The 14,443-nt window shown below is 37.6% G+C and overlaps 1 protein-coding gene across 4 annotated transcripts in view; it reads right to left on the reverse strand.

Annotated features, from left to right (window-relative positions):
* LOC131954614 (WASH complex subunit 2A) overlaps nt 1-14,443 on the reverse strand; it is a 38,067-nt gene that overhangs the window by 5,740 nt on the left and 17,884 nt on the right. Inside the window, exons 20-34 of one of the 4 annotated variants that reach the window (XM_059318388.1) lie at nt 12,024-12,066; nt 11,519-11,619; nt 11,050-11,119; nt 8,294-8,482; nt 7,522-7,620; nt 6,358-6,540; nt 5,680-6,025; nt 5,410-5,519; nt 4,301-4,631; nt 3,773-3,903; nt 3,323-3,446; nt 3,047-3,072; nt 2,535-2,552; nt 974-1,096; nt 142-279 (exon numbers count right to left, since the gene is read on the reverse strand). In XM_059318388.1, coding sequence (XP_059174371.1) covers nt 142-279; nt 974-1,096; nt 2,535-2,552; nt 3,047-3,072; nt 3,323-3,446; nt 3,773-3,903; nt 4,301-4,631; nt 5,410-5,519; nt 5,680-6,025; nt 6,358-6,540; nt 7,522-7,620; nt 8,294-8,482; nt 11,050-11,119; nt 11,519-11,619; nt 12,024-12,066 — 2,032 coding nt within the window. The remainder of the gene's footprint in view (nt 1-141; nt 280-973; nt 1,097-2,534; nt 2,553-3,046; nt 3,073-3,322; nt 3,447-3,772; nt 3,904-4,300; nt 4,632-5,409; nt 5,520-5,679; nt 6,026-6,357; nt 6,541-7,521; nt 7,621-8,293; nt 8,483-11,049; nt 11,120-11,518; nt 11,620-12,023; nt 12,067-14,443) is intronic. The other 3 variants (XM_059318389.1, XM_059318390.1, XM_059318391.1) reach the window with 3 other exon arrangements.

Genomic DNA, 14,443 nt, shown 5'->3' on the forward strand with positions numbered 1-14,443 from the left:
TGGTTAAGTGAAGTACACTTCAACCACTTCCCCAAATGAATATGAATGGCCACATAATTGAGAATAGACAAGCCCTTGTCAAGATGGTGTAAATAAGCAAGTAGGAAAGATCATGTGACCTCAACAAGCCCCCCCCTTTACCTTGCTGGCACTGGACAGGGTCTCTGTGGTCTCAGCAGGCTGCTCAAAGTCCACAGACTCTGACCTCTCTAAAGCCTTGCCGAGGTTGGGATGGGTTGCCCCTGGCAACAGGGCTGCAGGGTTGAATGTTGGGGATTTCTAGAGAAACCAAGTGTATGTTATCATTTAGAAAGGGTCAAACAGTTTTAAATTACGTGTGAATGAAATATTTAAAACTAAGATCACCAGCTCAAGTATCCATGAAGCAACATCAAACATACAACGGAAAAATTCTAAATTTAAATAACGTTATTTAAAAAAAAAAACTACTTGAAAAGCTGAATTAAAAAGAACAGACTGTAAACATAATCAAATTTTGTAAATTAGCTAAAATAAAAATTAGTTTCTTATTAGATAAAAAATATCAAAATCTCTATTTTAATATGTAATATTACAATTAGATCTATACTAGTTTTGATTAGGGTTGAGATTGTATCTAGTTTTCTACTAATAAATTTTAAGAAGAAATTCTAAATGACAAAAATAACTATAAATAGCAAAACGCAAAAAAAAAAAATAATAAAAGGGTAAATATTTATATTAAAAAAAGGTTGGGAAGATAAAATAAAAAATTGGATAATAAAAAAAATGAAACGTTGAAAACACAATAATTGTGAGTAAAACACAGCTGCACACAGCTCATCCCAGGCAGAACGAGACCAGTGATGTGCGACATTCAATTACAACACAATGCATCGCAACACGGGAAAATATTAAATTTTTTAATTGTATGGTGACCACAATCAGAGAATTGGAAGACGACAGTGCTGTTAATTCACTTAAAGATACTTACAGTCTGTCTGGGCACTGGGGCTGGGCTGTTTATGTTAGGTTTTAGACTGCTGGTTGGTTTTGTTTTCTCGGTTACCTTGGCAACAGGGGAGGCTAACACGGACAGGGGGTCAATGAAGGAAGGCTGTAGGCAAGGAGATGAGGCAGGCAACATGTAGCAAGATGCACATCCATACATGGCTCAAACAAGGCAAATAACCCACTCAACTAGTTATAGGAACTCCCCCATACTGTAGAATGTTTTATTTTAAGCTACCCCCAGACTGTAGAATATTTTATTTTAACCTACCCCCACATGTAGAATATTTTATTTTAACCTACCCCCACATGTAGAATATTTTATTTTAACCTACCCCCATACTGTAAAATATTTTATTTTAGCCTACCCCCATACTGTAGAATATTTTATTTTAACCTACCCCCACATGTAGAATATTTTATTTTAAACTACCCCCATACTGTCAAATATTTTATTTTAGCCTACCCCCATACTGTAAAATATTTTATTTTAACCTACCACTATACTGTAGAATATTTTATTTTCCCCTAATCCAACCTCCTGCAAGTATTTTTTAATTTACCCCATAACTTGTATATTAACCTACCCCATACCATAAAATATTTTATTTGAATCTACCTCATACTATTGACCTTTTATTTTAATCATAGTTTAAAATATAAATGGCCCAGGCTACAAATTTTGCCTTCATCTAATCAACATGTCTGGCAAACTATTTTTTTAAATAATAAAAATTAAATAAAATTGAAAAGAAAATGAAAAGTAGGCATTATCACCATTGTATTATTAACAATTATAGCAAGAAAAGATAATTTGTTTTCACATTATAATGCAAGGTGTTATTACAGTAGTTTTACTTAATGCAGGTAATTGTCATATTTGAACAGGTTGACAGTCTGCAAATACTTGGCTATTTTATTTATTGTTTTAAAATTCTTTTATTTTATATATTTAAGAATATTTAAAAGTGAGCATACAATACAACTTAGCTAATAGTAGATTTAGATTTACAAGAAGCACATTTTAAAAATTTTGGCCACATCATAGAATTTAAAAAAAAAAGATTGATAAAAAGGGCAGGGGAAGGAATTTTTAAGATATTGGCTGGTAGCTCTTCTGCAGTGATGATTACTTTTGTATGAATTATTACATCTTTTAAAAATTCAACAATTGCCTATGAAATTCAATAGTTCAATCTATACCGTTAAATAAAAGAAAAATATTTAAAATTTCTGTGCAGAGTATCAAATTTATAATAATAATAATAATATAATCTTATAATCTATCCATAAATATATAATGGTTATTTATTAAGTGAGAATTTCAATGAAATATAAAAAAGAAGAAAATACTTGTTCAATGAATTGTGTTGTTTTAAATCAGGAGTAAAATTGTGGGTGAAGGAAAACATGAAATCTGTGGATAGGGTGAGCTGTATTTAGATTGTAGGGTAAGCTATATTTAGATCGTAGGGTGAGCTATATTTAGATTGTAGGGTGAGGTACACAGCCTGAGCAGCAGTAGAAGTTTTTTAAAAACATACATGTGTTCTTTTTATTTTCTGAAACAAATATCTTTTGCTAGTTACAAACCCATGTAAGAGAAAAATAATTACCCTCAGTTAAAAAAGAAAATATTTTTAAAATAAAAGAAATACTCAGATACAAATGACTGAATTGAACACAAATTTTTTTGCAGAAAAAGTAAACGCACCAAGAGATAGAAGGTCTATCCAACCATTTACTGAATCAATCATCATTAACTATAATAAGAATGATTGTGATTGGGTTCAGCATGGCAAATTATTTATGCAAAAACAATCAACATGCTAATGGCAATTTGTGTCATTAGTCCAAACAATACTCTTACAACTAAGCACAATTCTTTCATTTGCAGCTAAAGTATTTTTTTGCCACGAAAACATATTAGCAAAATTCTGTTGTATGCAACTAAAATATTTGTATGCAACGAAAACATGTTAGCACAAATTTTTTGAATGCAGCAAAAAACTTGTAAATAAAAAAAACTTAGCGAAACAAAACAAAAAGTACTTACAGGCTCTTCCTCTGGTGTTATAGTCGCTGAAATAATGTAATTATACAATTAGAATGATGGCTACAGTAAAGCAGATAAATTAATAAATTGTGTTTTGATGAAGTCCATTTTGGGGGGTTATCTTTCAAATAAATTGCAATTCCCTCTCCTCACACACGGTCATAAATATAGCAGTATTTAACTGAACTTCCCCCCTCCCCCATACAGATGCAGAGATACTGGACTTCCTCCCACCCCCCCCCCCCCCCTCACAAAGCAATACTGGAGTGGACTAACCTTTCTCCTCCTCTTCTATAGAGACTGATTTCTTTTTCATGCCAGCAAACAGATCCACGCCACCAAACATGGACACGCCCCCTACTGGCTTCCTGGGTTTGGGGGTCTCTGGGGACTTCTCCACCTGGAATCATAGTAACAAATGGGTTGATACATCACTAGAAGTAATGTTATACATCACTAACATAACACATCACCAGACATATTACATCCCTAGACATAAGACAATAGTCATCCTTCCAAAGTCCCCCATCAAAACCCATGCTTCAAAATTCATCCCTCAACTCATCCTTCAAAAGTCAACCTATCTATAAACCTTAACAATTTTGTGTCTATGAAAATGTTAACTATTTTATTTACAACTTTGTCAACAATTTTGTGTCTCACACCTCAGATTATGAAAATGTCAACTATTCTATTTCCCGCTTTGTCAACAATTTTGTGACCTACGTTTTCTTTAGGGCTCTCAGCCAATGGTGCTGGTAAAGATTTTGGGGCAGTGGGCGGAGGAGCCTTTTTCTTGACCGGTGCAGCAAACAGGTCATCATCATCCTCATCATCTCCACCAAACAGATCAGCGGCTGACAGAGACCAATTAATTACATTACATTTTGGTTGGTGTTATGTGTATTTGTGGTTGGTGTTAAGTGTATTTGTTCAAGATTCCACAGTTTTCAACTTTTACGAGTTTAGAATTTGTGTTACAGGAGTTAATGCAACTTGCCTCCCTTAATTAATTCCCTCTCAACATTAATACATCATTACACTTATATTTATATTTAAACCCCCCCCCCCCCCCCCCCCCAGGGTAATATTGATATGAAGCTGGTTATCCCTAGATTTTTCTCGCAACTCCCCTCCCATAGCTAATATCTCTAGAATTACATCAAACCATGTTAAATAAACTAAGCGAGAATTAAATAAAAACAAGACATTAAACTGCTTGAACAAATTAGAATTTTAAATAAAGATAATTACGTGGTTTAGGTTTTAGGTCATCATCATCATCATCAAGGGTCCTAGCCGGCTCATCAACCTTTTCTTTTACAGTTTCCTTAACTGAAGACTTGGCTTTAGGCGCCACCTCAGGGGGTGGGGCTTTGGGGGTGACCTCTGAGGCTTTATCTTGGGGTGCCGTCTTCTCTGCTGACTCCTCAGATTTCTTCTCGGCTGACTCCTCAGATTTCTTCTCGGCTGACTCCTCAGATTTCTTCTTCTTGACGATGGCGAATGGGTCGATGGTGCCACCAAACATTGACACCGCCCCTGCCGGTTTCCATGGTTTGGCTGCTGGTACTGGTTCTTCAGGCTGAGGGGAGGTGACCAAATTAATTCTCACACGACAAGATAGTATGGGTTATCTCCCATTTATTAAATTGTCTTATTAGGGAGACAACCAAAATAATTTTTACGCGGCAAGAAAGTATGGGTATTCTCCCGTTTACTAAGGATTTGTTTTTCAGAGGAGATAACCAAAAAAATTTACACGCGACAAGAAAATATGGGTAACCCCCCCCCCTTTTAATATTATAACCACAGTAATTAGCAGAAGATATGAATATCAACCATAATAATTGCACAACGCAGGAAAATATTTCCCCTTGTGGTAGCTACCTAAAAGCTAGGTAACATGAATTTCTGGTCAACACAACCTTTATATTCCTATAGCATTGTGATACAATTTTTTTTATGAATGACATTTTAACCAATTTTTACCAAAAAATTCAAAGAACTTTCATAATTTTTCAGGTGAAAATTAGACAAGTGTCCCCAACAGTGGAATGAAAAAATTAATTTATACTTAGGAATGCATAATATTATCAAATAATTTATTTGTCAGCTGAAATATTTTCTTTAAAAAATTTGGATTTTTTTACTTAAAAAAAAGAAAGATGGATAAAATTATGTCTCAAAATACTCTAACCAAAATGTGGAATCCAAACAAAATCAAATGTTATGGGACAATTTAAGAGAGGTACAACTGGGCATGATTCACAAAATAGCACTAATAAAAAATTTGACTTTTTCATTTATTTTCATACTATTTTTGGCAACAAAAAAAAAAACTTAAAATATGAAAGGCTCACCTTGACTGGGGTGTCAGAAGATTCTTCCGTGGTCACACCTTCAATTTTCTTAACAGGTTTTGTTGAAAATAAATCTTCTTCCTCTTCATCTGCACCAAATAAATCTTCAGCTAAAAGACAGAAAAAAATTGAAGTTTAAAAACTGAGAAATGAAAGTTTCTACTAGCTGAGAAATAAAAGTTTTAACAAATTGTGAAGACATTTTTTTAACAGAGAAGTGAAAATTTGAATAAAGAAAACTCTATGCAGACGGAGCCTCTATCTACTCACACAATTTTGGTTTGAGATTATCTTTGGATTTTACACCAGCTTTCTCAGATTTGTTCTCTGTATCTACAGGCTCTTTCTTTTCTTCTTTCTTTTCATCTTTCTTCTCTTTTTTTTCTTCCTTCTTTTCCTCTTTCTTCTCTTCCTTCTTTTCCTCTTTCTTCTCTTCTTTCTTTTCCACTTTTTTCTCTTCTTTCTTTTCTTCCTTCTTGTCCTCTTCCTCATCAGATTCTGTAACTTTTTTCTTTTTCAGCAGAGCGGAAGGGTCAAGGCCACCAAACATTGACACTGCCCCTGCTGGTTTCTTGGGTTTCTTGACATCAGACTTGACATCAGACTTGACATCTTCCTAATTCCAATACAAACAAACATACAAACAAAAATTCAAAATTTTAAAATTAAACAAATTATTTTAAAGTTAAGAAAAAAACTTACATATGTTTTGACTCACTATGTGTATTTGAATTTTTGAACACAATCTAACCAGTCTCAAGGAGTTAAGACAGTCAACATATATTTTTTAATAACTTTCTACAGCACATTAAGTATGATATCCTCTATTACATCTAAAGTTAATTGTAGAATACAAACTAAAAGATTGAAGAGCTACCCCCCCCCCCCCCACCCTCCTCACTAAAAATATATATAGATGAAACAAAAAAAAATTTAAAAAATACAAACTTTGGGTTCCATGTCCGTAGACTCTGTACTGGTGACTCCGCTGATGGTCTGGGCTGGTTTCTGTGAGGACCTGGTTAGAGAGGGGGAGGAGAAGAGGTCCTCCTCATCTTCATCATCACCAAATAGGTCAGAGGTCGCAGCTTTACTCGGCTTGCTTTGTTTACTGGCTGGTTTTGTTGCTTGCTGACATACAATGGAAAAATATTTCATTTCTAAAGGATCCTTACTATTGAAAACAGGTTTTTTTAAGGTATAAGGAGTATTAATGAAGAAAAATGTTGATAAGAAGTAGAAATTTATAATTTAGCTTTTGTTTGAAAAAAAGACAATCTCTGGCCCTGGGTGTTACTCATTACCCATGTTATATCTTAACATATCAGGGTCACATAGCAGCCTCATTTTTACATGTAGCATGGCAATTCTGTTTTTTTTTAAAAAACCTTTGGACTTGCTAATGTCATCAACAAACACACATGTGACCTCCTTATGTAATCTCGAACAAACCTGTGACCTCAAACATGACCTCCACCACTAGGTTCATCTACCCAACTTATTACTAATTCACGCTTAATCCCACACAGCCTTACCTTAACTAATGACCCTTGACCAACAAACCATACCTTAACTAATGACCCCTTGACCAACAAACCTTACCTTAACTAATGACCCCTTGACCAACAAACCTTACCTTAACTAATGACCCCTTGACCAACAAACCTTACCTTAACTAATGGTCCCTTGACCAACAAACCTTACCTTAACTGATGACCCCTTGAACAACTAGCCTTACCTTAGCTAATGACCCCTTGACCAACAAATCTTACCTTAACTAATGACCCCTTGACCAACAAACCTTACCTTAGCTAATGACCCCTTAACCAACAAACCTTACCTTAGCTAATGACCCCTTGACCAACAAACCTTACCTTAACTAATGGTCCCTTGACCAACAAACCTTACCTTAACTGATGACCCCTTGACCAACAAGCCTTACCTTAGCTAACGACCCCTTGACCAACAAGCCTTACCTTAGCTAATGACCCCTTGAACAACAAACCTTACCTTAGCTAACGACCCCTTGACCAACAAACCTTACCTTAACTAATGGTCCCTTGACCAACAAGCCTTACCTTAACTAATGACCCTTTGACCAACAAACCTTACCTTAACTAATGGTCCCTTGAACAAGTCCACTGATGGAGCAACTTCTTCTCCAACTTGGAACAGAAGGTCATCGTCATCAAACAATCCTTTAGATGTTTTCTACAACAGGAAACACACAGTTACTTTCACCACTACATCAAACAATCCTTTAGATGTTTTCTACAACAGGAAACACACAGTTATTTTCACCACTACATCAAACAATCCTTTAGATGTTTTCTACAACAGGAAACACACAGTTATTTTCACCACTACATCAAACAATCCTTTAGATGTTTTCTACAACAGGAAACACACAGTTATTTTCACCACTACATCAAACAATCCTTTAGATGTTTTCTACAACAGGAAACACACAGTTACTTTCACCACTACATCAAACCCAACAGGCAGGAATATTTCACAATCCACTTTCATTTATAACATAACCAAGAGGTAAATTATAACATTAAATTTATTTTTATCAGTTAAATTAATTGACTGCATCAATTTAGATTAAACCAATTTAATCCTAATGTAGTTTAGCGTACAAAGAATTTGTAGCATCTCCAGCACAGTCTTCTTAAGTCCATGATCTAAATTTTCCAAATGTCAGCTCAGTCATGATCAAAACTCTTCAAATGTGAGTTCACTTTCACTAGAGAGTGTCACAACCAGACAGGAATTTAAAAAAACAATACTTGAGGTAAACAAACATGGCACCAAAAACAAGCAAGACCAAACTAATTTTGGTTGCACGCACCAAAAAAACCTGGCAAACACAAGCACCAACCTCTTTTGCTGCAGGAGTTTTGTTAGGTTTGCTTGAGAACAATGGCTCAGCATCCTCCTCCTGATCATCAAACAGAGAGAGACCAGCTTTGGTTTTAGCTGCTGCTGGGGCAGGGGCTGTTGGCTGCACTGGGGCTGTTGGCTGCGCTGGGGCTGTTGGTTTAACTGGAGCAGTACTGGACTTTGTCTCCTAACAAAACATCAACACTTTAAAGAACTATTTCTATGATAATATTTTCACCTGTCAGACAAGTCTACAGAAAATACTTTAGATCTACACCATAGGTCAGGGTGACATGAGTACTATGTTTACACTTTACAGATCAATGACTCATACGGTGTTAGTTTAACTAACCTTACACAATGTCTATATGTTCATTATGATACCCATATAATCTTTTTTTTTTATTTCCAAATTATTTGCTTTACAAAGTTTTATCTGTTACCCAATTTTACTTTCCCCAACTGAAGCTGGGTACCCATTAGAAAAGTGTGAGCTCAGCTATCTTATAATTTAAAGTGATAAGCAAGACATAGATGGACTACATATAAAATTTGATAATTGAGACATAGACAGACTACATATAAACAAACTTTAAGTTTACTTTTTTTTCACTAATTGCAATCTAATTAGCAAAGCTGTTTTAATCAACCCATTAACAAAACATAAAATATTTAAACTCTTTGAACTAGCCAGAGAAAAAGTTTTAATTGATCCATTAGACTGCCATTAGCTGGGATAACAAACAGAAGATGTTGGAAGAGGAAGTAAACAAACAAGGCAGGATGAGTGTTACGGGCCAGTTGTAGGTTAGTTTAGAATAGGTTAGAATAGTCTAGAACTAGGGGAGAGTGCCTGTGTGAGTGGAGTTCACCATACTGTGTAGTTACCCTTGTGTGTTTATGTCTTGTAATCCCAAGGTCGAATGCGGGTATAAAAGGGGGAGTGAACGATTGTGGGGGGCAGTCAGCGGGTTAGTAGCGGTTAGGACGAGGGCTGTTCTGGTACGCTTGAATGCATTGAGACGAATAAAAGTAGTGAAGTTAAACACGAAGCGTTGTTATTGATTTGAAATGAACCCAGAACGTAACAACTGGTGGCCAGTATGAATCAAGTAGAAGCATAAACGTGATGCTGTCCTGTCGTTTGCCTGATGCTGTCCTGATGTTTGCCTGATGCTGTCCTGTCGTTTGCCTGATGCTGTCCTGTCGTTTGCCTGATGCTGTCCTGATGTTTGCCGGTTGCTGTCCTGATGTTTGCCGGTTGCTGTCCTGATGTTTACCGGTTGCTGTCCTGATGTTTGCTGGTTGCTGTCCTGATGTTTGCCGGTTGCTGTTATGATGTTTGACAGTTGCTGTCCTGATGTTTGCCGCTTGCTTTCTGATGTTTGCCGCTTGCTGTCCTGATGTTTGCCGGTTGCTGTCCTGATGTTTGCCGGTTGCTGTCCTGATGTTTGCCGGTTGCTGTCCTGATGTTTGCTGATTGCTGGCCTGATGTTTGCCGGTTGCTGTCCTGATGTTTGCCGGTTACTGTCCTGATGTTTGTCGGTTGCTGTCCTGATGCTTGCCGGTTGCTGTCCTGATGCTTGCCGGTTGCTGTCCTGATGTTTGCCGGTTGCTGTCCTGATGTTTGCCGGTTGCTGTCCTGACGTTTGTTGATGCTGTGGGGATGCCGTTAGCCCGACGCTATAGCTGTTTGACAGAGTATGTAACAACATCGACTGTGAGTTGCAAAATTTTGATGTAGAATGGTTGAGATATAGGTAGGAGTCGTAAACCAGTGTAGCCATAGAGCGCACAGGGTGGACTCAATTTGATTTTTTTAGTGATGTAGAATGGTTGAGATATGAGTAGGAGTCGTAAACCAGTGTAGCCATAGAGCGCAGGTTGACTCAAATTTTTTGTGATGTGGAATGGTTGAGATATGGGTAGGAGTCGTAGACCAGTGTAGCCATAGAGCGCAGGTTGACTCAAATTTTTTGTGATGTGGAATGGTTGAGATATGGGTAGGAGTCGTAAACCAGTGTAGCCATAGAGCGCACAGGGTAGACTCAAATTTTTGTGTGATGTAGAATGGTTGAGATATGAGTAGGAGTCGTAAACCAGTGTAGCCATAAAGCGCACGGGGTAGACTCAAAAAAATTGTGGTCTGGAAAGTTCTTAGATTCGGTACGATGCAACTGGATGTGTATGATTTTTTCTTTGTTTGTTAGTTACACGGATGATTTGTGCTAGCTCGAAATTGTAGCAGTTCTGTATATTGTCATTATGTATTTCATTGTATATACAATCTGTCATATACATTCTTCGGAATGTATATTTTTAACTTGTCTACTAGTGTATGTGTATGAAAGGCTTTGTGTTTTTTATTTAGCTAGGATTTGTTAGTCAGTATTTGTAGTTATTACTACAAATACTTAGGTGGGGGGTAGTGTTACGGGCCAGTTGTAGGTTAGTTTAGAATAGGTTAGAATAGTCTAGAACTAGGGGAGAGTGCCTGTGTGAGTGGAGTTCACCATACTGTGTAGTTACCCTTGTGTGTTTATGTCTTGTAATCCCAAGGTCGAATGCGGGTATAAAAGGGGGAGTGAACGATTGTGGGGGGCAGTCAGCGGGTTAGTAGCGGTTAGGACGAGGGCTGTTCTGGTACGCTTGAATGCATTGAGACGAATAAAAGTAGTGAAGTTAAACACGAAGCGTTGTTATTGATTTGAAATGAACCCAGAACGTAACAATGAGTTGGGGACAACCACAAACCTTTTTCTCACTTGGGCCAACCTCGTCAACCCCTCCAAACAGGTTGACACCACCAGAAGGTTGTTTTTTGCTGAGTGGACAAAATGAGACAGGTTTTTAATCATGTGAAATTAAACAGATGTTGAACACTTGCAAACATTGACACATTTTTTAGTAATATTGTGTAATCAGACGGAATTTTTTATATTGTGAAAACTGACAGATTCTACGCTAAAATAAGAGAATCTAACAATGTTGTGAGAAAAAAATTTGATTTTTTTTTAAAAATTAGCATTAACGCTGTTTAATGTTGAAGGAAGGAGAGGGGGATTCTAAGTGGGGATCTGAATAGGTAAGATCCAATGAAATGAGTAAAAGCTTTCTAATTTATTGTGGCCTACTGTGTGTGACTTGAAAACAAATGTTTTATACCTACAATGAATAAGTTATCAGCTGAAAGTTTTAAAGGCTGTGAATGTAACAGACCAACCTTTCTGTTGCTTTCACAGCAGGGGTGAAGAAATCATCATCATCATCTTCTAGATCTCCACTGCTAAACAAGCTGTCCTTTGTTGATTTAGAGTTCTCTCCCTTTATAAACAAACAAATAGTGGATTCATTTTTAGTTTTTAAAAATTTACTTTTATGTTTGCAAAATCTGGGATTTCTTAAAGAAAAATTGGAGAAATAAGATTTGATTTTTATCAACTTATCAACAATGTGTACTACACAACACACCAAGTATGTGAGTTACTACAAAACTACACACCAACTATGTGAGTAACTACTACACTACACACCAACTATGTGAGTTACTACTACACTACACACCAACTATGTGAGATACTACTACACTAAACACCAACTATGTGAGCTACTACAACACAACACACCAACTATGTGAGTTACTACTACACCAACTATGTGAGTTACTACTACACTGCACACCAACTATGTGAATTTACACATCTAAGATAAAATTACTTTTTTTTTACCTTTGTTCCTGGAAGATTTTTGTTTTTCTTGTCTACCTGATTGCTGAGAAAAGAAAAAAATTAAAAAATTAAAATTCTGCAGGTTGCACAGGTGTACACTGATGACATGCATCTTATAGAGTTGCACTTTATGGTGCACGCTTGTGTTTAAACACCTACAACTGTGTTCAACTGAATGTAATATTTGCTCACGTGTGTTGTGACAAAAATAAAGCTGTACAACTTGATCTAACAAAACATCATGGACAATAAAATGTGACAAAATTTGTAAGAATAAGACAAAGCTTATCACAGCAATATTTTTGCTGGTACTTCTACCCCCAACCCTTGCCCTGATCCAGACTCTAGCCTTGACTTTTAGTCCTAATTGGAATCTTAACGGCACTATAAAAATAACGAGTTCGATATAGTATTGCAATATATTATACTTGCTCATAAAAGAAAATAATAATAAAACTTCATTTTTAAATCCAATATGTATGTATAAGTAATATTTATGCACTTGCAAACATAGTCACAAAGATAGATCACAATTTTTGTTTTGTTTAAGTATTGCTACCTTGGGTTCACTCAAGCCTGAGAAAGCAAATACCAGGAAACTTAAAATACTGTCAGAAAAGTTTTATAACGTGCACTTTTTCTTATATAAAACACACATAGCAGTGGCCAGTTTTATAAATGGGCCAACCAGGCACACACCCTGTAGCCAGATATATTCCCAACGTGAACTGCTAAATATATTTTAAAACAAGCAGCAACTGTTTGAGAAAACTGGCAAGCCTGAGATAGCTGCCTCAACAATCTATGACGGCATTCATTGGCTCACCATGAACAATAGGCGGTCCTTGGATATGTTTACATACGGGTATTTTCATCTGCCCCGGGGCTATCTCTTCTATTGGTCCCATTGTAAAGTGAATACCCCGCTACCCCCACCCCCACTCAGCCTAACCCCAGGGCTATCTCTTCTATTGGTCCCATTGTAAAGTGAATACCCCGCTACCCCCACCCCCACTCAGCCTAACCCCAGGGCTATCTCTTCTATTGGTCCCATTGTAAAGTGAATACCCCGCTACCCCCACCCCCACTCAGCCTAACCCCAGGGCTATCTCTTCTATTGGTCCCATTGTAAAGTGGATACCCCGCTACCCCCACCCCCACTCAGCCTAACCCCAGGGCTATCTCTTCTATTGGTCCCATTGTAAAGTGAATACCCCGCTACCCCCACCCCCACTCAGCCTAACCCCAGGGCTATCTCTTCTATTGGTCCCATTGTAAAGTGAATACCCCGCTACCCCCACCCCCACTCAGCCTAACCCCAGGGCTATCTCTTCTATTGGTCCCATTGTAAAGTGGATACCCCGCTACCCCCACCCCCACACAGCCTAACCGTTAGCGGGTAGTCACGTAGATATACAATGTCTAAAGACTAGACAAACTGGCCTTAAAATTGTTGCATAATGAGTTCGTGTATCAGCAAATACAAAAGGTATACCTTTTTCTAACAGGAAGTTTAAAAATATACTCAGGTCTTCTGTCGTCTGTGATCTAGTCGTAAGCCGTCACGTCCAGTGCGTCACGTAGTCAGTGTCACGTTTGTTCACGCTCGTCTCAGTTGACACCCAGCTGTATGTGGATATGTCACACTTGGTCTACCTCGAGCAATTCTTCCAATAACGACGTGTGCCAAAGCAAACACAAGTTGAAGCCAATACAACAGCGGGTACAGATTGAAAACTTACGAGCGTAGCAACAAAATTTTGGCTATCTAATCTCTAACACGCGTAAAAACTTCGGAGCTCCCTCTCACACCCCACCGTCATTGTTAGTACATGAGCTCCAACCTAAATGTTAACAGATGACAGTAAACGACTCATTGAAAACGTAATCAGAGCAATGTGGGCACGTGGTGTAGGGGCTAAGTGGGCACGTGATGTAGGGGCTGAGCGTGATATCACGTCTCTCTATACACGTGATCTCACGTCTCTCTATACACGTGATCTCACGTCTCTCTATACACGTGATCTCACGTCTCTCTATACACGTGATCTCACGTCTCTCTATACACGTGATCTCACGTCTCTCTATACACGTGATCTCACGTCTCTCTATACACGTGATCTCACGTCTCTCTATACACGTGATCTCACGTCTCTCTATACACGTGATCTCACGTCTCTCTATACACGTGATCTCACGTCTCTCTATACACGTGATCTTACGGCTCTATACACGTGATCTCACGTCTCTCTATACACGTGATCTCAAGTCTCTCTATACACGTGATCTCACGTCTCTCTATACACGTGATCTTACGGCTCTCTATACACGTGATCTCACGTCTCTCTATACACGTGATCTCACGTCTCTCTATACACGTGATCTCAAGTCTCTCTATACACGTGATCTCACGTCTCTCT

This window comes from Physella acuta, unplaced genomic scaffold (genome assembly GCF_028476545.2).
Source record: "Physella acuta isolate Inbredline_101_S28 unplaced genomic scaffold, ASM2847654v3 ptg001016l, whole genome shotgun sequence".
NCBI lineage: Eukaryota > Metazoa > Mollusca > Gastropoda > Physidae > Physella > Physella acuta.